The 22,280-nt window shown below is 35.4% G+C and overlaps 1 protein-coding gene across 1 annotated transcript in view; it reads left to right on the forward strand.

The window, feature by feature from the left end:
* LIPI (lipase I) overlaps positions 1–22,280 on the forward strand; it is a 62,791-nt gene that overhangs the window by 9,993 nt on the left and 30,518 nt on the right. The window contains exons 4-8 of the mRNA XM_053565081.1: positions 1,864–1,972; positions 4,249–4,350; positions 7,751–7,840; positions 8,729–8,896; positions 10,606–10,710. Of these exons, the coding sequence (XP_053421056.1) occupies positions 1,864–1,972; positions 4,249–4,350; positions 7,751–7,840; positions 8,729–8,896; positions 10,606–10,710 (574 nt within the window). The remainder of the gene's footprint in view (positions 1–1,863; positions 1,973–4,248; positions 4,351–7,750; positions 7,841–8,728; positions 8,897–10,605; positions 10,711–22,280) is intronic.

Genomic DNA, 22,280 nt, shown 5'->3' on the forward strand with positions numbered 1-22,280 from the left:
CTGTTACATGTCGGGTCTAAGACTACATGGGCTCAGTGTCCAAGTCCATCAATCACATGTGTGACTTTGAACAATTACTTGCCCTCTCTGTGCTGTGGTTTCTTTTTTTTTTTTTTTTTTGCAGTTTCTGGCCTGGGCTGGGTTTCAACCCACCACCTCCGGCATATGGGACTGGCGCCCTACCCCTTTGAGCCACAGGCGCCGCCCTGCTGTGGTTTCTTATCTGTATATTTGAGATAACAAAATTTTATAATATTTATAAGAATATTTTTTATATATTTAACAAGTAATCATATTTTTTTATTGCTCTTTACCTGTCCATATTTAAACAAAACTGAATCATCTCTACAATGAGACAGAGGAGGTAATTGATTCATCCAAATTAACCAATAGTCTATTAATTGGATAATTGGTTTTTCCTGATGATCCTTGTCTTTTCTCTAACTCATAAACATGTACCCCAAAGCATGGAAAGTGTGAAGGGTAAATGGAATTTAGGAAAATTTATAGTATTAGATACAATTTATATTAAGGAGAAGGAATGTAAGGATCAATAGTACTAAAGTTTGGGAACTGCTCCCTCAGGATTTTAGGGCATTGCTATGAGAAATTTGAAGAAAATTATCATTGTGTGTCTGTAAATCCTGATGCTAGTTTTTCATTAGTAGTAATTCCCACATCTTTTGTCAGCCATCTGACATCTCACTGTGTAGGCTGAGAAGTGATCTGCCCACAAGTTTTCCTTTTGCTCCCTCAGAGTATGGTGGAGGAAGTAGGCCCACACTCCCAATGCCACTGTTGAGGAGCTGAGAGAAGGGGTGACCAAACTATGGTCTGGGAAGATTAGATTCTCTTCAGCTTGTGATTGGGGGAAATGACTTAAAATCTTTGAACTTCATTTAATCATCTCTGAAGTGAGGATGAGCATTCCACTTTTGCTCATCTTCCTCAGTCTTCCTGAGGTTTATGAAGTGATCTGATCAGATAAAAGAAGATTAGAAGATTAGTATGAAGTTTGGATGCAACAGACCTGGGTTTGTGTCTTAGTCTGTCTAGTCTGCCTTAACAAAATACCATACGCTGGGTACCTCACAAACAACAAAAATTGATCCCTCTGATGTGAGGCTGAGAAGTCCAAGGATGAGGCACATGAAGATGTGGTGTCTGCAGAGGGATTAACCCCTGGCTTATAGATGGTGCCTTTCACTGCGTCCTCTCAAGGTGGAAGAGTAAAAGGAGTTTCCTGGGCCTCTTTTGTCAGGACACTAATTCCATTCATGAGGGCTCCACCCTTATGACATAACCCTTTCACTCCCAAGAAGGCCACACCTCTAAATACCATCACTTTGGGGTTAAGATTTCAACATATGAATTTTTTGGGGGAGGGGGGCACAAATACTCAGACCATACCTCTCAAAATGCATCTTTAACCTTTATAAATAAATATACATGGCTTTGAGCAAGTCATTAACCTCTAACACTGTTTCCTTAATAAAATGAGAATTGATTGCTATTTATTTAGCATTTAACAGGTACCAGTGACAATTTAGGTGATAAGATAAATAAGAATAATGAGACAATGGTGAATATTAAAGATGAGACTTATAAGGCACCTATAGGGTAGTAGCATAAAGCAAGCACTTAGAATGTCTATTATTCTATAAAATGCATTACTTATTAAATGTGTTGCTTTACATAGGGCAAAAGTTAAACAAATATATAGTTGTTTTGATGATTCAAAGTCTCCTTCCCCATCTTTCAGAAATGAATGAAACCAGAATAACAAATTTTAATATTGATGGTTGAAGCATGATTTGTGATTACTTAAAATGAAAATTGTTAACACTGCGTTTTCAATTGCAGAAGCATGGAGCATCTCTGGACAATTTTCATTTCATAGGTGTGAGCTTAGGGGCTCATATTAGTGGATTTGTTGGAAAGATATTTCGCGGTCAACTTGGGAGAATAACAGGTAAAACTAATTTTTATAAAAATATTGTTTTAGCATACTTTTAATCATCATAAGTTACTTAACAGGTACAATAATTAAACTTTTTTCCTATATTATCAAGTATTAGTTAGACTTTAAAGTCCCATTAAGTTCCTAACAGAGCTTAAGTTACCCAGATGAAAATGGAAAAAAAAAAGATTTATTTCTGCATTCCTATCTGTATTTTAAGGACATATTATTATAAGAATACAAGAATATAAGTGGGACAAGAATACAAGAATATAAGTGGGACAATTTGGCCCACTAAATAGAAAATACTTCATGTATTAGTTAAAAATTTAACTATATACCTAATTTTCACAAACTTTGATGGGTTTCAATTCTTCAAATATTTGACTTGAATGTTAGAAGAGAATCAAGAATTGGTATCCAAATTTGTAGGGGTTCTGGATTCAAGTTTTCTTTATATTTCCATAAAAAGTTACTGCATCCAGAAAGCTCAGCAACTAACACTGACATGGATTTTTGTTCTTTCCTCTACATGTGTCAATAATTTTTTTTCCTTAGTATTTGTGTATTTCTTTTTTTTTTTTTAATTGTTGGGGATTCATTGAGGGTACAAAGAACCAGGTTACATTGATTGTATTTGTTAGTAAAGTCTCTTACAATTGTGTCCCATCCCCAAGAGGTGTGTCACACACTGTGACCCCCCACTGCCCTCCTTCCTTCCCTCTCTCTGCTCATTCCCCTACCCCACACCATGTACTAGGTCATCAATGGTCTTCATAACAGAATTGAGTACTTTGGAGTCCTGCTTCTCCATTCTTGTGATGCTTTACTAAGAAGAATGCATTCCACTTCCATTCAGGTTGATACAAAAGATGTAAAGTTTCCATCTTTTTCAGTGGCTGAATAGTATTCCATGATAATGCCCTTGATCTTATCTGATCTTGGAAGCTAAGCCAGGTGGAGCCTGTTAATAATTTTAGAAATAGAAGGAGACATGTTAATAATTTTAGAAATAGAAGGATAATATTGCTTTCCAACCAGTTTACCTTTTTTTTTTTACTTATCTCTGTTCATAGAAGACTTGTAATAATTTCAAGTGTGAATAACAGGTAAAACAAATCTTTAGTTAAATTGCCAAAAAGGGGGATGAGGGAGGTAAAGAACATATATATGCAGAGTAAGGATCTTTATAAACCTTAAGGATACCCTGACTTACTCTGATTTGTTTCTATGTTAACCCATCATACGTATGTAAAAACTGAGGTTAACTGAAAGGATGTAGGACAGTAAGGAAGCCACAGTTAAGCCAGGATTTATACAAAGGTTTTTGACAACTAAAGCGCATTCTCTCTCAAGGACCATTCTTGTTCTATATAAACTGGTGATAATCTTACTTTATTTTAAATTGTGTTTACACAGATTAGTCTGGTACACATGACCCTAAGTACCTACCAGGCATCCTTTATGGTTTTAAAGAGCCAGCAAATATGGACATTCTACATCAGAATAATGTCCAGGAAGAGACAAGCTTCTGTCTCATTTAGTTAAGTGGACTAAATAAAATAGGGATAATATGAGAGCCTGAGATAAAAACATTACATTTTACTTACAAAATATCTCGGTAAGATGACTTTTTTTCTTCCGTGGCATGTTCTCAAAGAACTGATTGTTAGACCATCCCCATCTTTTTGATACTCTTCCAGAAAATAATGAGTGTAGAATTTTCATTTAGAATTTAAGATATCCCAGAAATAGTATCTATACTCCATGGAATTTTTAATATATTTTTCTTTTCTCAAGAGTATATGGACAACTTCTGCGATAAGTGAATGAAATGATACTATTAATAATGTGTTTTATCTCATAGCCCTCCAGATATACTATATACATTTTCACAGGGAAGTACAGAGTTCAAGAGAGGACCAGATGGTATTCATTATAGCTCCCCCTGCCTCCCAAGAGAAATAGTAGTTATTATTAAATACAGAGTTGCTACTGGTTTACCCCTAATTACTTCTTAAATAAAAATGCTCCAAAAAAATCTGCAATATTTTGGTGAGGCCTCTACAGTGGGGCTTACCTCCTAACTTCTGAAGGTTAGTAGCATTCCTCAAATAATGAAGATACTTGCTATTCATCTACTTTGATTTATCTTTAGATATGTTTTCAGATAGATTTACACATACTAAAATTATAAAACTTATGTCTATCATTTAGTAATAATGTAAAATGAAACTTAATTAACACAGTACATTGATTAGATTGATAGTTTTTTTCTTGAATTTTAGGTCTTGACCCAGCTGGGCCCAAATTTACGGGAAAACCCTCCTATAGCAGATTAGATTACACTGATGCAAAGTTTGTGGATGTCATCCACTCCAACGCTGATGGTAACTATGCAGGATTTGTTGCTCAATAATTTGAAAGTGAAAAAAGGAAATATAGACACTGAGGAAGAGTAGAACATAGGAGAAGAAAGTGTTGTGGATAAAAATGTTTCAAAATCTATGTATAATTATACGCATATAATGATAATACTTCCCACTAGCAATATTTCCTGGAGTTTGTGATTTCCTGCACTGTCAAATGATGCTCCTTGTCTTGATGTTGCTTCCTTTGGTTTCATGCAGTGTCATGTCATCCTAAAATATTGAAATAGATAAACAAGAATTCATCTTGTTCATGCTACTAACAGTTTTATTAATTTGATCACATTTCCTTTGATATTTAATGTTCCTGATGTATTTAGGTATTTAAGTATTGAGGTTAACTTTCTCTCCAGTCATTTTCTTCCTCTCCTCTCCTCTCCTCTCCTCTCCTCTCCTCTCCTCTCCTCTCCTCTCCTCTCCTCTCCTCTCCTCTCCTCTCCTCTCCTCTCCTCTCCTCTCCTCTCCTCTCCTCTCCTCTCCTCTCCTCTCCCCTCCCCTCCCCTCCCCTCCCCTCCCCTCCCCTCCCCTCCCCTCTTCTCTTCCTCCCTTCCTCCCTTTTCACTCTGTCTCCTTGGTACAGTGCCTTGGTATCATAATATCACACAGCAACCTCAAACTCTTGGGCTCAAGCGAGCCCCTTACCTCAACCTCCCAAGTAGCTGGGCTACTAGGTGCAATGACTGGCTACTGTTTTTCTATTTTCAGTGGACACAGGGGTCTCTCTCTTGCTCAGGCTGGTCTTGAACTCCTGAGCTCAGGTGATCCACCTAGCTTGGCCTCCCAGAGTGCTAGGATTATATGCTTGAGCCACTGCACCTGGCTCTCCACGCATTTTCTTGCTGTGACGCTTGTATATCAACCAGAGGTGAGCGCAGCATTTCAGCCAGAGATAAAAAGGAAGTTTCCCTAAGTAGACAAGTAATTTCTCTATTTTTAATTATCTTACTTGAACATCCCTAACACTGTATTAGAGTTTTGCAAGACTACCTTGAACAGACACTTCTATAGGGAATAGATTGTCCTGGTGCTTTTCCTTTTTTAATCTAATAATACTAATATTTATTAGATACTTTCCATACATTAGGCAGTGTTTTAAGTGCTTTATGTGATCTATTAAGACCCCATGAAGTAGTTAATCATTAGCACTCCTCTTTCACAGACAGGGAAACCAGAGGCACATTCCTTTGGTGTCAAATCATTTTCACAAAAAATTTAAAAATAGACGTTAAGCATCCTACTAAGGATATCCAAGCACATTTAAAGCAAGGCAGCATGAATGAGAAACAGGAGAAACGACGGTCAGTAGACAAGAGCCATAGGCACCTAGATGTTGGAATCATTCTATACCGGCTATACAAAAATGTGCTATTTTCAAAGAGTAGCCAAATGTACCTTTATTTACAAAATATTTATTACAACATATTTATAAAATATTCTCTATGTTGGCTACCTATCTGCAACATTTTATAATGAATATGTTGTAAATAAAAGGACACTTAGCTATAATTTCCCATTTTCCCTATGCATGGTGACCTTATGAGCAGATTTTATGACATCATATATTAATATACCACAACTTAGTTATTCATCCTCCTATTGGTGTATCTTCGTGTTGTTTCCAATGTTGGGCTGATAAGTGTTAATACTAGGAACATCCTTGAACATATATATTAGTGCATATATGAGGGCCTATCTGTTGGTTATATACCCGGGAATAGAATTTTGTTATAGAATGTGGATTTCTTCAATTTTAATAAATAATGCTGAATAGTTGTCAAAGTGGTTGTATGACATTCTTTCCAATAAGTTGTCCTGTCATGCTTTTTAAATTTTAAGCATGTGGTATTTTGTTGGGGTTTTAATTTCTACTCTTCTTTCTAACTTTGAGAAGTTTTCATATGTTTATTGCCTATTTGGAATATTTTTCTTTGTAAAATGTCTTCTGAAGTCTTGACATTTTAAAGCTAGATTTTCCTTGCTTATTATATTATCTATAGTGGCTTTTTTTTTTTTAAATCATTTTTTCTTCTGCTTTAGCTTGGCTAGCTGTTCATATTCTCACAGTTTTTTGATGATGTTCTGAATTTTAATGCAATCAGATGTTTTAAGATTTTCATTCGAGTTAGGGATTTTTGTTTACTTTGCAAATAATTATTTTTATTAATATTAATATTATTAATAATAATACTTATTATTTGAGACAGAGTATCACTCTCTTGCTGGAGGCTAGAGTGCTGTGACATCAGCCTAGGTCACATCAACCTCCAACTCCTGGGTTCAAGCAATCCTACTGCCCCAGCCCACCCTAAGTAGCTAGGACTACAGGCATCTGCCACAGCACCCAGCTATTTTTTTTTTTTAATTTTTATTTTTAATAGAGAGAGGTCTCACTCTTGCTCAGGCTGGGCTAGAACTCCTGAGCTCAAGGGATCTCCCCATCTCAGTCTCCCAGTGTGCTAGGATTACAGGTGTCAGCCACTGCACACGACCTACTTTGAAAAATTATTTATTTTTTATTACAATGTTTTAAAAATTAAAAATGATGCTTATAAACATCTTTGTTTTTCTTCCACATTTATAACAGAATACGGAAAGAATTTTTGCATTATATGTGAGTTAGAGATTTTTTAAGAATTTTTGCATTTTATGTGAGTTAGAGATTTTTTTGAAGTTCAGTATCCAATTTACTAAAACACGACCACTTAATGTGATACTAAGTGTGTCTTCTCTCTTTGCCCTCTCTGTTCTGTCTCCAAGATTTTATTAATTTTAGGTGATATGTAAAGTTCAAACATTCTACAGTCCTTTCATTGTATGAATAGAAGGAAAAAGTGACATAAATCAATTTTAAAATAATAATTTTGTCTTTCCAAAGTGTAAATTTTGGCTTCTTTTTGCATCTGTATTCATATTTTGTTCCATTTAGATTAATGAAAGCATTGCAATCTTACTCAGCACAAAAATTTTATATCATATCATGGTCCTGAGCAGTCCCAGCTTGCTACCCCTTTTTACCCTAAATAGCTCCCCTGGTGTTTTTACTTGTTTATTATGTCTTTTCTACTATGAAAAGGATTTTTGCTTTCACTTACTTTTCAGTTGTAGCACAAAAACTGTGACTGACCTAGTCACCTAGTAAACTGGTGACTGGTAAATATGTAAAATTAATGAAAGATAATTTTCACAAAGAATTAATTTGAAAAATTAATACTAGAAAATTCATCTTTTGAAAAACAGTATTTTATTTTCAATTCAATTTTTTATGAGTCACTTTCAATGGATTTTATAGGAGATTCTGTTGTGTATAAGGTAATGACCTAATTATATCAATTTTGGGATGCTTATGCACTTTTCTTCTCAGGTTTAGGCATCAAAGAGCCATTGGGACATATAGATTTTTATCCAAATGGAGGAAAAAAGCAACCTGGATGTCCTAAATCAATTTTTTCAGGTATACAACAGTATTTTAGATTGAATTATATGCAAATAGTTCGATTTCATCACCATTTTCCATGATGGAGAGTTATTGACCCTAAATTGTTTAATTTGATCCTGCTTCATCTATAAAGGTAACCAGTAGGCATCCCAGTTGGTCATGGATGAGACCTACTATGTTATAGTTTCAATAGTTTTAATTCTTTATTGTAAACATTCAAGGAATTATAAATTATTGAGGAAGCACAGTATCTCATAACACAAGTTTGATCTCAGGATTGAAGCTTTACCATCACAATATTACTTTACAAAAACAAAATTTAGTGACTTGACACTTGCTTGTACTGTCCATAGAGAGAACTGAGCAGCTACTCCAGCAGTATAATATAGATCGTTTCAGAACTATAGCAAATATATATATTTTCTTAGGTTCACAGTGGCAACTGGTCAAGTGACACATGGCCAAAGCCACTGTAGCTAGAGAGGTTTAGGGAGGAGGATGTGAGAGGTTGCAAAAGGAAAAGGAGGTTATAACATTTTAATATCACCTGGTTTCATAATCATCTCTAACATTTGGCATAATGGTGAAGGATTAGGAGGGAGAGATGTGTATCCTGATTCTTAAGTATAATACAATCGTGAACAGAGTGTATTGCTGCCATTTAAAATCTCGATTGTGTTAAGGATTAGAAATTTTATTATAAATATACAAAGAGCATACTAAACTAAAGTTTTGATGATACTATTTGTTTAGTGGCTAAAGATAAAACTGTGTATTGCAGCCAACACTTTAACATTCATAAAGTACTCAGTGTTTAGCAGAATTTAATGTATAATTTTTCTATAATTTACTTGAACTTGGCTTAATATGTTTATAGGTTGTTTTCTCGTTTTTTATTCTTAGGAATTCAATATATTAAATGTGACCACCAGAGGGCAGTTTACTTGTTCATGGCATCTTTGGAAACAGACTGCAATTTTATTTCGTTTCCTTGTCATTCGTACAAAGATTATAAGACTAGTTTATGTGTCGGCTGTGACAGCTTTAAGGAAAATTCATGTCCTTGGCTAGGTAAGAGAGATGGTTGTAATTACACTAATTCTTTTTGAAATTGAATAACATTATTGTGTTTGTAGTTTCTGATAGATGCTAAACTATGCTTTATATTTACGTGTTAATATGTCAACATTTTATGGAAAAATTATCTGTGAAGATATGGTACAACCAGAATAAAGATTTTATTTTCTCCTAAATAATTTCAGATCTTTAAGGAAATGAACTTGATTAACAGCCTTTCTATGCTTAGTATAGTGGGCAAATTTGGTGACCTTGTGGTGAGCCCAGTTCTTGATACACAAAAGGATGTAACTATCATCCAACTAGTTTTCCAATTAAGGAAAGATACTTGCATGTTCTTGGCAGCTCTGAAGGTTTTTGTGTTTGTTTGTTTAAATGGAGAGTCTTAGAAGCATTTGAAGAGGTGTGAACCGTAGTTAGCCAAGTAGACATGAATCATACATGGTTTACACCTTTTAAATCAATAAAGCTTGGTAAGAGCAGTTAAGGATTATAGCTTTTGATAGCTAAAGCCTGCCAGCAGGAAATTATACAAGAGAAAGGATCCACAGGAAAATAGAATGCTAGAACTAGAACCTCAGAGCCTATCTGTTCAGGACTTTTCAAAGAAATTACCAGACCTAGGCATGCCCTGAGTGTGAAAACATCTTCTCAGTATCAAGGCAGGATCTTCCAGAAATGCTTCCAAGGACAAAGGGTCTGGAGGAATAGGTAGCAATTGCAATAAAAAATGGTAAATTTAAAAAACAATACTTAATTAATTAAAAATTAATTAAAATGGTAAATGAAACCACTTGTGACCTGTTTTCTTTGGTAGGGCTAATGCACATGGAGCATCTCTAAGAGGGGCATGTATTCTGCAGGCTTTGCCAAATTTATATGTATTTTTCATAGACCTCTGCTGTCCATACAGCATTATGTGGGATTAATTTTCTTTGGACATTATGTTATGGATTGCTTTCCTGGTTCCATCTTATTTTTTTAGTATCATGATAAAATTGTGAACAAGAGTGAAAAGATAAATTACTTCAGGGTATTTGTGAGAACTAGAGTTAAATTATCAATTCAGTATTCTTTCTATGACATTCAGATCTCGAATTTAAATGTTGCCATGTGGGGAAAAAAATACATGAAAAACCTGAAATATATATGGAAAGTATATTTAATGTATGCATCTGATATATATTATGCATACAGTAGGAAGTAGATAAACTCTTTGAACTAATACATATAGTGTATATAATGTATATACATGCATGCCATATCTGTACTTACATAGGTTTAGGAGAATTGAGGACTGTCCTCCTGGAGGTAAATTGCAGTTGAAATTCTATACAATCAAATTACTATATTGAATGTAAAAAAGAATTACAAATAAAATTGTGAAATTAAAATATAATAGTAAAAGCTACTGTAAGTGAACTGCAGTCATATGGCGCATGCTAAACTCTAATAAGGTTTTTAGGGAGATTTATTAGCAAATCCTAAAATTAAGAGTTATTATTATAAGTATTATGAATAGAATGATACGTTATTTGAAAAAAATGCCTTTAAAGTTATAAAAATCAGTGATGATTATGGTGATAATTATATGCATTGATCCTTAGATACTGCATTGATCTTTAGTTACTTCAGTGATCTAAAATTTTTCTATGATATTACATGGAAGTCCAATTTCCAATGTTCCATTTCTCAAATCTAAGGTTATCAAGCTGAGCTACTGAAAGATGTGTTAAAAGGAAGGACGGAAAGAACAGCGCCTAGGACTACCGTGTTTTTGGATACTAGTGGCACATATCCATTCTGTAGTAAGTTGCTATCATTTTTAATAGATGAACAAATAATTAGTTTTTTATGTTTATTTATAATTTATTCAAAATATTTTGTGCACCACTAAAATTCCATCATGCATTTTCAGGAAAATTTAAAATTGGTTTGAGCCAGTTGGACAAATTCAACTGACTTGAGTTTTTAGGGAAGAAGTTTCCAATATTTGGGTGATATTTTTTCAAAGAAGCAGTTAAGGCCTCCCTCCCATATTTGTATGATTATTCATGATATTCCTAGAGTTATTTCAGCATGTAACATGTTAAGGAGCCTGAGACCTCTATCTACACTCTTAAGATGTATTTGGGAACTGAAACTAAACTATAGTATAAAAGTATAATAAAGGTCAAGTAAGTAATAATCTTTCCAAAACATTTAGAGTTAGATGGGGAGAAAACTTGTAGAACAAGAAAGAATCTGATAGAAATGTATTAAATAATTAGATTTATGAAAAAGTATTAAAGGAAGCAAAATCATTCTGTTAAGAGATGAAAAAATGAAAGTTGTTTGTAAATAAAAGTTAATTCTATTTTATGGATAATCTTATGAGAGAAATTTCAAGTGACTCTCATTTGCCATGATACTTGGGGATAAATATTTAAAATAGATTATAATATTATAACATGTTTTAGGTCAGTTACTGTTGATGTTTTGTAGCCATTGTAACTATCAATTTCAAGATACTGTTTTTAAAACATTAGTGATATGTCATGTAATACAGAGTTGGGCCTGTCTATTTTTCAAGTTATATTTTTTATTCAGTTATTTTAGATTCACATGCACAAAGATACTGTGTATACGTTATCCAGTTTCCTTCAAGGGTAACATTTTGCTACACAAACAAATAGCATCACTAGCAGGATATTGACATTGATAGAATCCACCATCCTAATCAGATTTCCCCACACATTGGTGTGTGTGTGTTTACGTATAAGGATGCATTTATCCATTCTTCTTTTGAAGAGCCTCTGGGATGTTAGCTTTTGGCTGTTACAAATAGAGCTGTGGTGAATACTGTGTACAAGTTTTTGTGTGAATGTGTTCTTATCTCTCTGCCATAAAGGCCCAGGAATGCAATTGCTAGGTATAAACTAATTGCACATTTAGCTTTAAAAAATGACAAGTTTTTTTTTTTTTTTTTTTTTTTTTAAGTAGCTATACCATTTCACATTTCCCTAAAGTAGAAGTGATCCCATGATTCCATCCCAGCATTTGTTGTTGTCATTATCTTTTAAATCTGATCTGTTCTAATGGCTGCCTGGTTATACTTCCCTGTGATTTTAATTGGCATTTACCTGATAACTGAGTGTATTGGATATTTCTCCTATGTTTAGTGAAAGGTGTGTTCCTGTATGTTGGCCATTGTCCAAGTGGATTTTTTTTAACTGTTGAATTTTGAAAATCCAAAATGTGTAAGCTATCCGTTGTTAGATGTTTGGTATGTAAATATTTTCTTACACTCTGTAACTTGTTGTTCATCCTTTTTTACAAAACTCTTTGCAGAGCAATAATGTTTAGTTTTGATGAGAAGTAACTGATTATTTCCTTTTAATTAACATGCTTTATTTATTATCATTATATTTATTAAATCATAGCTGTGTACATTAATGTGATCATGGGGCAACATACTGGTTTTAGAGACCATTTGACATATTTTGATCACACTGGTTAACATAGATTTCTGGGCATTTTCTTAGTTATTATGTTAAGACATTTACATTCTACATTTAGTAAGTTTCACATGTACCCACGTAAGATGCACCACAGGTGTAATCCCACCAATCACCCTCCCTCCGCCCATCCTCCCCCACTCCCTCCACTCCCTCTCCCCATTCCCCATATTCTTAGGTTATACCTAGATTATAGCTTTTATATGAAAGCCATAAATTAGTTTCATAGTAGGGCTGAGTACATTGGATACCTTTTCTTCTGCTCTTGAGATACTTTACTAACAAGAATATGTTCCAGCTCCATCCATGTAAACATGAAAGAGGTAAAGTCTTTCTTTAAGGCTGCATAATATTCCATGGTGTACATATACCACAATTTATTAATTCATTCGTGGATTGATGGGCACTTGGGCTTTTTCTATGACTTAGCAATTATGAATTGGGCTGCAATAAACATTCTGGTACAAATATCTTTTTTATGATGTGATTTTTGGTCTTCTGGATATATACTTAGTAGAGGAATTATAGGATCGAATGGCAGATCTATTTTTAGATCTCTAAGTGTTCTCCAAACATCTTTCCAAAAGGAATGTATAAATTTGAATTCCCACCAGCAGTGTAGAAGTGTTCCCTTTTCTCGACATCTACGCCAACATCTCTGGTCTTGGGATTTTGTGATATGGGCTAATCTTACTGGAGTTAGATGATATCTCAAAATAGTTTTGATTTGCATTTCTCTGATGATTAAAGATGATGAGCATTTGTTCATATGTCTGTAGGCCATGCGCCTGTCTTCTTTGGAGAAGTTTCTCTTCAAGTCCCTTGCCCAGCCTGCGATGGGATCACTTGTTCTCTTCTTGCTTGTATGTTTGAGTTTTCTGTGGATTCAGGTTATTAAACCTTTGTCAGAGACATACCCTGCAAATATCTTCTCCCATGCTGAGGGCTATTTGCTTGCTTCACTTACTGTGTTCTTGGCTGTGCAGAAGTTTTTAGTTTTACAGGTCTCAGTAGTGTATTTTTGAATCTGCTTCAATTGCCCGGGGGGGTCCTCCTCATAAAATACCTGCCCAGACTGATTTCTTCAAGAGTTTTCCCTGTACTTTCTTCCAGTATTTTTATAGTTTCATGTCTTAAGTTTAAATCTTTAATCCAGTGAGAGTCTATCTTAGTTCCCCACTGAATGTTTTTAATTGGCTTGTCAAATATCAAATAATGGTAAGTAGCTGGATTCATATCTTGGGTCTCTATTCTGTTCCAGACATCTGCCTCTCTGTTTTTGTGCCAGTACCATGCTGTTTTGATCACTGTCGATTTATAGTATAGTCTGAGGTCTGGTAGCGTGATTCCTCGTGCTTTGTTTTTATTTCTGAGTAGTGCCATGGCTATTCGAGGCTTTTTCTGATTCTATATAAAACGAAGTATTATTTTTTCAAGCTCTTTAAAGTATGACAGTGGAGCTTTAATATGGATTGCATTAAAATTATATATTGCTTTGGGTAGTATGGACATTTTAACAATGTTGATTCTTCCCAGCCATGAGCATGGCATGTTTTTCAATTTGTTAACATTTTCAGCTATTTCTTTTCTTAGAGTTTCATAGTTCTCTTTATAGAGATCTTTCACGTCCTTTGTTAGATAAATTCCCAAATATTTCATCTTCTTTGGCACTACTGTGAATGGAATAGAGTCCTCAACTGTTTTTTCAGCTTGAATATTGTTGGTATATATAAAGGCTACCGATTTATGAATGTTGATTTTGTAACCTGAGACGCTGTTATATTCCTCGATCACTTCTAAGAGTTTTGTAGTAGGATCCCTGGTGTTTTCCAGATATACAATCATATCATCTGCGAAGAATGAAAAGTTTGATCCTTCTGACACTATATGGATACCCTTGATCGCCTATTCTTCCCAAATTGCGATGACTACAACTTCCATTACAATGTTAAAGAGCAGTGGAGATGATGGGCAGCCTTGTCTGGTTCCTGATCTGAGTGGAAATGATTCCAATTTAACTCCATTCAATATGATATTGGCTGTGGGTTTGCTGTAGATGGCCTCTATCAGTTTAAGAAATGTCCCTTCCATACCAGTTTTCTTAAGAGTTCTAATCATGAAGGGATGCTGAATATTATCAAAAGCTGTTTCTGCATCAACTGGAGAATCATACGGTCTTTGTTTTTTAATTTGTTTATGTGCTGAATTATACTTATAGATTTACGTATATTGAACCAGCCTTGAGACCCTGGGTAAAACTGACTTGGTCATGATATATGTTTTATATAAAACTGACTTGGTCATAATTTGTTTGATGTGTTGCTGGATTCTGTTTGTTAGGATCTTGAATATTTTTGCATATATATTCATTAGTGATATTGGTCTATAATTTTCTTTTCTTTTTGGGTCTTTTCCTGGTTTGGGGATCAGGGTGATGTTTGCTTCATAGAACGTTTTGGGTAGTGTTCCTTCTTTTTCTACATTTTGGAACAAGTTGAGTAATATAGGTAACAGTTCCTCTTTAAAGGTTTGGTAGAATTCTGACGTAAAGCCATCTAGTCCCGGGCTTTTCTTTTTAGGGAGATTTTGTACGGTTGATGCTATTTCAGAACTTGATATGGGCCTGTTCAACATTTCCACTTGATTCTGGCTAAGTCTTGGAAGGTGACATGCTTCCAAGTATTGGTTAATTTCCTTTAGTTTTTTTCATTTTTCTGAGAATAAAGTTTTTTTGTAATGTTCATTAAAGATTTTTTGAATTTCTGAGAAGTCTGTTGTTATTTTGTCTTTGTCATTTCTGATTGAAGAGATTAGAGATTTTACTCATTTTTTCTGGTTAGGTTAGCCAAAGGTTTATCTATTTTATTGACCTTTTCAAAGAAACTAACTTTTTGATTTATTGATCTGTTGTATAATTTTTTTGTTTTCAATTTCTTTTAATTCTGCTCTAATTTTGGTTATTTATTTTCTTTTTTTGGGTTTGGTATTGTAATGTTCTTCCTTTTCCAGTTGCTTGAGATGTCCCATTAAGTTCTTAACTTCCTCTCTTTCCGTTCTCTTGAGGAAGGCCTTCAGCTATAAATTTCTCTCTTAGGACTGCCTTTGTGGTATCCCAGAGGTTCTAATAATTTGTGTCTTCATTATCATTTTGTTCCAAAAATTTGGCAGTTTTCTTCTTAGTCTCATCTCTGACCCAGCTGTCATTCAGCATAAGCTTATTTAGCTTCCATGTTCTTGTATGAATATGCAGATTTCTGTTGTTACTGAGTTCAACTTTTATTCCATGGTGGTCCGAGAAGATGCAAGGAATAATTTTTATTCCTTTAAATTTATTGAGGTTAGACTTGATCAATTTTGTGATCGATTTTGGAGTATGTTCTGTGGGCTGATGAGAAATATATGTATCCAGTTTTATTGGAATGAAATGTTCTGTAGATGTCTGTTAAATCCAAATGTTGGATGGTTAGGTTTAAATCTAAAATTTCTTTGCTCAGCTTCTTATTGGCGGATCGATCCAACACTGCCAAAGGAGTGTTGAAATCTCCGACTATTATGGAGCTGGAGGAAATTAAATTGCTCATGTCTGTTAGAGTTTCTCTTATATATTGAGGTGCATTCTGGTTGGGTGCATAAATATTAATAATTGAAATCTCATCATATTGAGTATTACCCTTAACAGTTATGAAGTGACCATTCTTATTCTTCCTGCTTTTGTTGGTTTAAAGCCTATTGTGTCTGCAAATAGAATTGCAACACCTGCTTTTTTCTGATTACTATTTGCCTGAAATATGGATGACCATCATTTCACCTGAGTCTATATTTGTCTTTTAAGGTAAGATGTGACTCTTGTATGCAGAAAATATCTTGCCTGAATTTTTGTATCCTGTCAGCTAACCTGTGCCTCTTTAGAGGACAGTTTAAGCCATTCACATTAATGGAGAATATTGATAGGTCTGGTAAAATTTGGGGTATTGAGTTTTTCAAAATTTCAGTGGACATTTTTAATCTTTTCGCCACTGTGGAAGTTGGAGTTTGATCAACAGTTTCTGAGTGAGTTTACTTTCGTGGTAGAGGTTTGGGCTGGTCATTATGGAGGAAACGTCTGAGAATATCCTGAAGAGCTGGTTTGGTTATAGCAAATTTCTTCAACATATGAATGTCATTAAAGTATTTAATTTCTCCATCATAAATGAAACTCAGTTTAGTTGAATACAGGATCCGGGGTTGAATGTTATTTTGCTTTAAGAGATTAAAAGTCGATGACCACCCTCTTCTGGCTTGAAAAGTTTCGGCAGAGAGATCTGCAGTCATTCTAATATTCTTCCCTTTCTAGGTAATGTATTTCTTACGTCTGACTGCTTTCAGAATTTTCTCCTTCATATTAACTTTAATGAAGTTAATTATGATATGTCTGGGGGATGTTTTATTGGGATTGAGTCATGGTAGGGTTCTGAAACTGTCTGTTATCTGAATTTCAGAATTTCTTGGCATGTCTGGAAAATTCTCTTTCATAATTTCACAGAGAAGGGCCTCTGTGCCTTGCGAGGCTACTTCATCACTTTCAGGGATTCCAATGGGATGGATATTAGCCTTCTTCGAATTATCCCAGAGCTCTCTGAAGGAATGATCCGTTTTTGCTCTCCATTTCTCTTCCTCTTTGAGAGTTTGGGAGCTTTCAAAGGCTTTGTCTTCAATGTCAGAAATCCTTTCTTCTGCTTGCTCCACTCTGTTACTGAGGGCTTCTACTGTATTTTTCAGATCTCTGTCTTTAAATTTGTTAAATTCTTGAGATAGCTTTTAAATTTCTCCTTAAATTTCTAATTCTGACCTTTGAATTGCTGCTCGAATTTCTAATTCCAAATTTTCCTCCATTTTATTAATCTTGTTTGCAATCCAAATTCTGAATTCGATTACTAACATCTTGGCCAGCTGTTTATGAATGGGATCTTCAGTTACATCTGCCATATATTTCCTTGGGGGGTTGATCTATTCTGGTTGTTCATGTAACCAGGGTTTTTCCGTTGATTCCACCCCCTGATTATTTTACACCATTTGATTTTTCCCCTGGAGCTTTGTCGAGGACCCGTACAGTGCTACGGCCTGAGAGACTGGGAACCTGTTTGGTGTGATGGGGCTAAGTGGTTCTGTCTTGTTTTTAGCTGGTCTCTGTCCAACCCTAGTGAAACAGTTACTCTGGGTTGAAGTCTAAGCTGTGGAGAAATACCAGCAGTTATGTCACCCCGCCCTGCACAGGCAACAATTGGAAAAGGAAAATCAAACCTTTCTACAACCACACACCCAGGGCACCACTTGCATAGTCCTTGAGCAATTGACTCAGTTCAAAAGGTCTAAATCAATTATCTCAGTCAGCACCTGTCTCAGGTGGGAGAGTTTAAAAGGTCTCTGGCAACTGGATTGTAGATGTCTGGTGACAATTCAGATATGACTTGCTCTGGTGCTCCGTGAAGTCAGGACCCACCCAGGAAATAGATTAGTCTGGGAAGGTTGATGCCTTTCCCCATCTTGCACCTCTGTCACACCCAGTCACTGATAGCCCCACAGGGCTGTGATCCAGTTGCCTGTAGTAAACAGATACTTCAGGGTTTTGCACCTGCCTAAATCACAGGGAAATCTATATCTGCGCAGCCAGGCCCCTGTGCTTTGCCTCTATCCAGCAGAGAAAGGTAAGGCCTGACAACCTCGGGTGCTTGTTGGAGGCTGGGGGGTGTTCACTCAGTTCTAGCCCCACCCGTGATTGATGTTACTGACAGAACAGAACAGAAAAACTTTGCAGGGATTTGTTTCTGTCCCTGCTAAATTCCCCTGCAGAAAAGGAGCTGTTTTGAGTTTCCAGAGCCTGTGCCTCAGGCCCTGTCTTTGTTCTTGCAGTTTTGTTTTTGGTTAGCTGTCAGTTCTGCCTTCCTTTGTCTATAGGCTGACGATCCCCTGAGGGCCACATGTGTCTTAGGCTCAGTAAAGCGGTCCTCTGGGTCAGCCCCGTCCTGAGAACTTCCTGGCTCTGCACGTGCATTTCTAGTCCCCATTCTCCACTTAGGCTGGTACCACCTCAGGCAAACCTTTTACTCATGGGGCCTGCATTTCTATCCCAGATTTGTTCCACGGTAGTTGCCACCTGAGAAGATGCCCGGCCTCCTCCGGTTGCCGAGGGAGACAGGGGTATGGCTTCAAAACATCTGGGAGTGAGCCCTATTGTTGCCAAAAATGGCTGCTGCTCTGTGCCTCGGGGGCTGCCACTCCTGTGTGGTTCCCTCTCAGCCGACTGTCCTCTCCTCACTCCTGTGCTGCAGATGTAGCACTGACAAGCTGCAGTCTAGGCCCTGTCCACACCCCTCGAGAAATCACCCCAAAATCTGGACTAATGGGAGACAGGCCTCCAGACCTCAGAGTGAGAGTGGAGGGGAGTGCTGGGAGCTCAGAATTGCAGGTAGAGAATATAGACAGTTTTATACAGTTTTATGTCTGGCAGGAGAACACTGTGGCACCCTAGTAGGGGAGTTTTTAGAGGGTCTCTCCCGTGGAGTGTAGTGGGAGGACCTTTGACTTCTGCCTGTTTGTTTGTGGGCCACTGAGCCATTCTCATGGGGGAGGGGACTCCTGTCTGCTTGGTGATTGATTTTGTACCTTTTGTTTGTATCCTTGGGGTCGCAGCTCACCTCAGTGGGGTTGATGTGTGTTCTTCAACCTTCTCTCTTGGTGCAGCTCTAATCCACCAGGTTACTTGCTAAATTTCTGTCCTTTAACTCTCCTTCTGGACGAGAGCCTCTGTGGAAAGCTGGCTTCAGTCAGCCATCTTGTCTCCACCCCTCTAAAATCTCTAATTTCATCAAGCAGAAATGACAAGGACAAAATAACAACAGACTCCTCAGAAATTCAAAAAATCCTTAATGAATATTACAAGAAACTTGTTCTCAGAAATATGAAAATCTGAGGGAAATTGACCAATACTTGGAAGCACGTCACCTTCCAAGACTTAGCCAGAATCAAGTGGAAATGCTGAACAGGCCTATATCAAGTTCTGAAATAGCATCAACCATACAAATTAACATGCATTAGATGTCCTGTTGGAGATAACTTTGTTAAACCCACAGTCCTGAAGATTTCTTATTTCTAAAAGATTGTTATGGATATGATGTGAGGTTTAGATTGATGTTCAGTTTTTCCCTTCAAATGCTTATTTGCTCTACATCACTGGTTGGAAAGGCTATAAATGGGATTGAAATTTGTGTATTGGATTTGATTTTAGGGACCTTGTTGAAATCCTTTATATTTCTGAGGAATTTTAAAAATAGAATTTTTAGAGGATTAAATATCATACTACAACAGTCACCAATATCATAACTTATCTGAGGAATTACTGAGAACAAGACATTCTCTTGACGTGTCTGGAAATCTCTTGTGACTTGGAAGGCAAGCCACCAAGTAACTCAGTAATCTTGAAGGAGCAAAGTTCAGTCCTGTAGTAGTAAGGCTATTTGTTAAACATTAAGCATTTTATAACAGTTCCTTAAAGGATTAGTGGAGAAAAATTACATTTAGTATTTTGAAGATCATTTCCTTACCACCCTTGGAGATCATTTCCTTGAGTACATACTCTGCTGGCACCTATGAGATCATTTCCCTGAGCATACGGCCCCTGCATGTTTTGCTTAGTAATCTTTCTGCCTATTATGTATTTTCTCAATAAAAGGATTTTGTGAGACATGCTCAGTGTTATCCTGCACCTATGGTTAGCCTCACCTCTAGCAGTGTGTACTTCAATCATGTCTTGCATGATCATTTACGTGGTAATGACAAGCATTATTGAAGTTTCCCATGTAAGTAAGCAGTGATGTCATCTATACATAGAAATGCTTTTATTTCTTCTGGTCTGATCTGGGTGGTTGTAATTTCTTCTTCCTGACTTATTGTCCTAGCTATAATTTCCAGGCCTTATGTCTAATAAGAGGGCTAAAAGCAGATACCATTGCCTTAGTCTTTCACTCTTAAGTGTGATGTTACCTATAAGCTTTTATTAGATAATTCATAAAATTGAGTTAATTTGCTCTCTGTTACAAACTTGCTAAGAACTTTTCCTTCTAAATGTGTGTTGGATTTAGCCATATGCTTTGCATGCATCAGTGATTCTGTCCTATGATTTTAATTTTTAGGGTGTTGATATGATGGATTACATTAAGTGATTGGTCATACTGCATACTTTTTATACAGTGTTGAATTTTATTTGTTACTATTTTATTAATAGGTACATTTTGTGTGTGTGTAAGTTACTGAGAGATATGTGTTGGTTGCATTACTTTTTACATTGTCTTTTCTTGGTTTTGTCATGAAAACAATAGTGTGCTCACACAAGAGTAAAACAACCTCATAAAATGAGTTGGCAATTTTCCCTTCTTTATCGTATAGATAAATATGATGGAATAGATTGTGCAAAATTGGTGTTGATTCTTTAAATGTTTGGAAGTTTTCCAGTGAAACTATTTGGGTCTAAAGACTTTCTATTAATTTCCTTAATGGTTTTAGGACTACTTAGATTATCTGTTTCATCTTGGCTGAGTTTTTGTAGTTTGTGATTTTCAAGGATTTGGTCTGTTTCTTATAAGCACTGAGTTGTTTGTACTATTTCCTTTTTATCTTTTTAATGATTGCAAGATCTGTAGTAATGAGTTCTATTTCATTTCTGACACTGATTTGTGACTTTTTATTTTTCATTTTTTGTCTAACTGGATAAAATTGTTTATCATATTATTGCTTTTTTGTTCAAGAACTAATTTTTTATTTGATTTTTATATTGTTTTCCTTTATCAAATTTCATTAATTTTTGCTCTGTGTATGTGTATGTTATAGACATATATTTATATATATAGGTATACATATATTCATATGTATATATGTATATATGTGTATATATAGAGAGAACATATATATTTTTTGCTCTCACTGTGTCGCTCCTTTCTGTTTTTGTTTTCTTTTTTTTTTTTTTTTATTGTTGGGGATTCATTGAGGGTACAATAAGCCAGGTTACACTGATTGCAATTGTTAGGTAAAGTCCCTCTTGCAATCATGTCTTGCCCCCATAAAGTGTGACACACACTTGGATTTATTTTGTTTCTCAATTTTTTGAGGCAGGAACTTAAGTTGCTGCTTTGAGATATTTCATCTTTTCAAACTAAGTGTTGTGTAGTAGAAATTTTCCTCTCAGATTTGTTTTATCTGTATTTTACAGTTTTTGATATATTGTATTTTCACTTGCATTCTCTTATTTGTATTTTGTTGAGAATATCTTTTAGGCCATAGATTATTTACATGTATATGTCCTTTCATTTTCACTATTTGGAGATTTTCCTGTTGTCTTTCTGTTAAGATTTCTAGTTTGCAAAGTCTGTATAATTTCAATTACATTAAATTTGTTGAGGTTTTTAAAATGACACAGGATTTGTCTATTTAAGTGAATATTTCATAGGTACTTAAAATACATGTATATTCTGCTTTCATTAGGTAAAGCATTTAAATTATAACTGTATATAGAAAATATGTTACATGTTATACAGTGTTATAGTATAATATATGTGTTTATACACAGTGAACATATGTTCATATATAATATGTATATATATATACACACACACACACACACACACACATAAATTTCTATGTCAATAAGATTTTGTTGGTCTCAGAGGTCATTGACTCAATACAGCATCAACTCAAAAATACATTAGGGAATAAGAAAAGTCTCTGGAGTTTAATTATATTTGAATAAAAGTTGATTTACTTCATGTGTAAGTAATCTTCTAAAACAAATGCTACCAAAAAAATATGTTCTGGAAACTCAACAGACAAGAAGTTCTAAATGTCATGGCCTA

This window comes from Nycticebus coucang, chromosome 16 (genome assembly GCF_027406575.1).
Source record: "Nycticebus coucang isolate mNycCou1 chromosome 16, mNycCou1.pri, whole genome shotgun sequence".
NCBI classification, from domain to species: domain Eukaryota; kingdom Metazoa; phylum Chordata; class Mammalia; order Primates; family Lorisidae; genus Nycticebus; species Nycticebus coucang.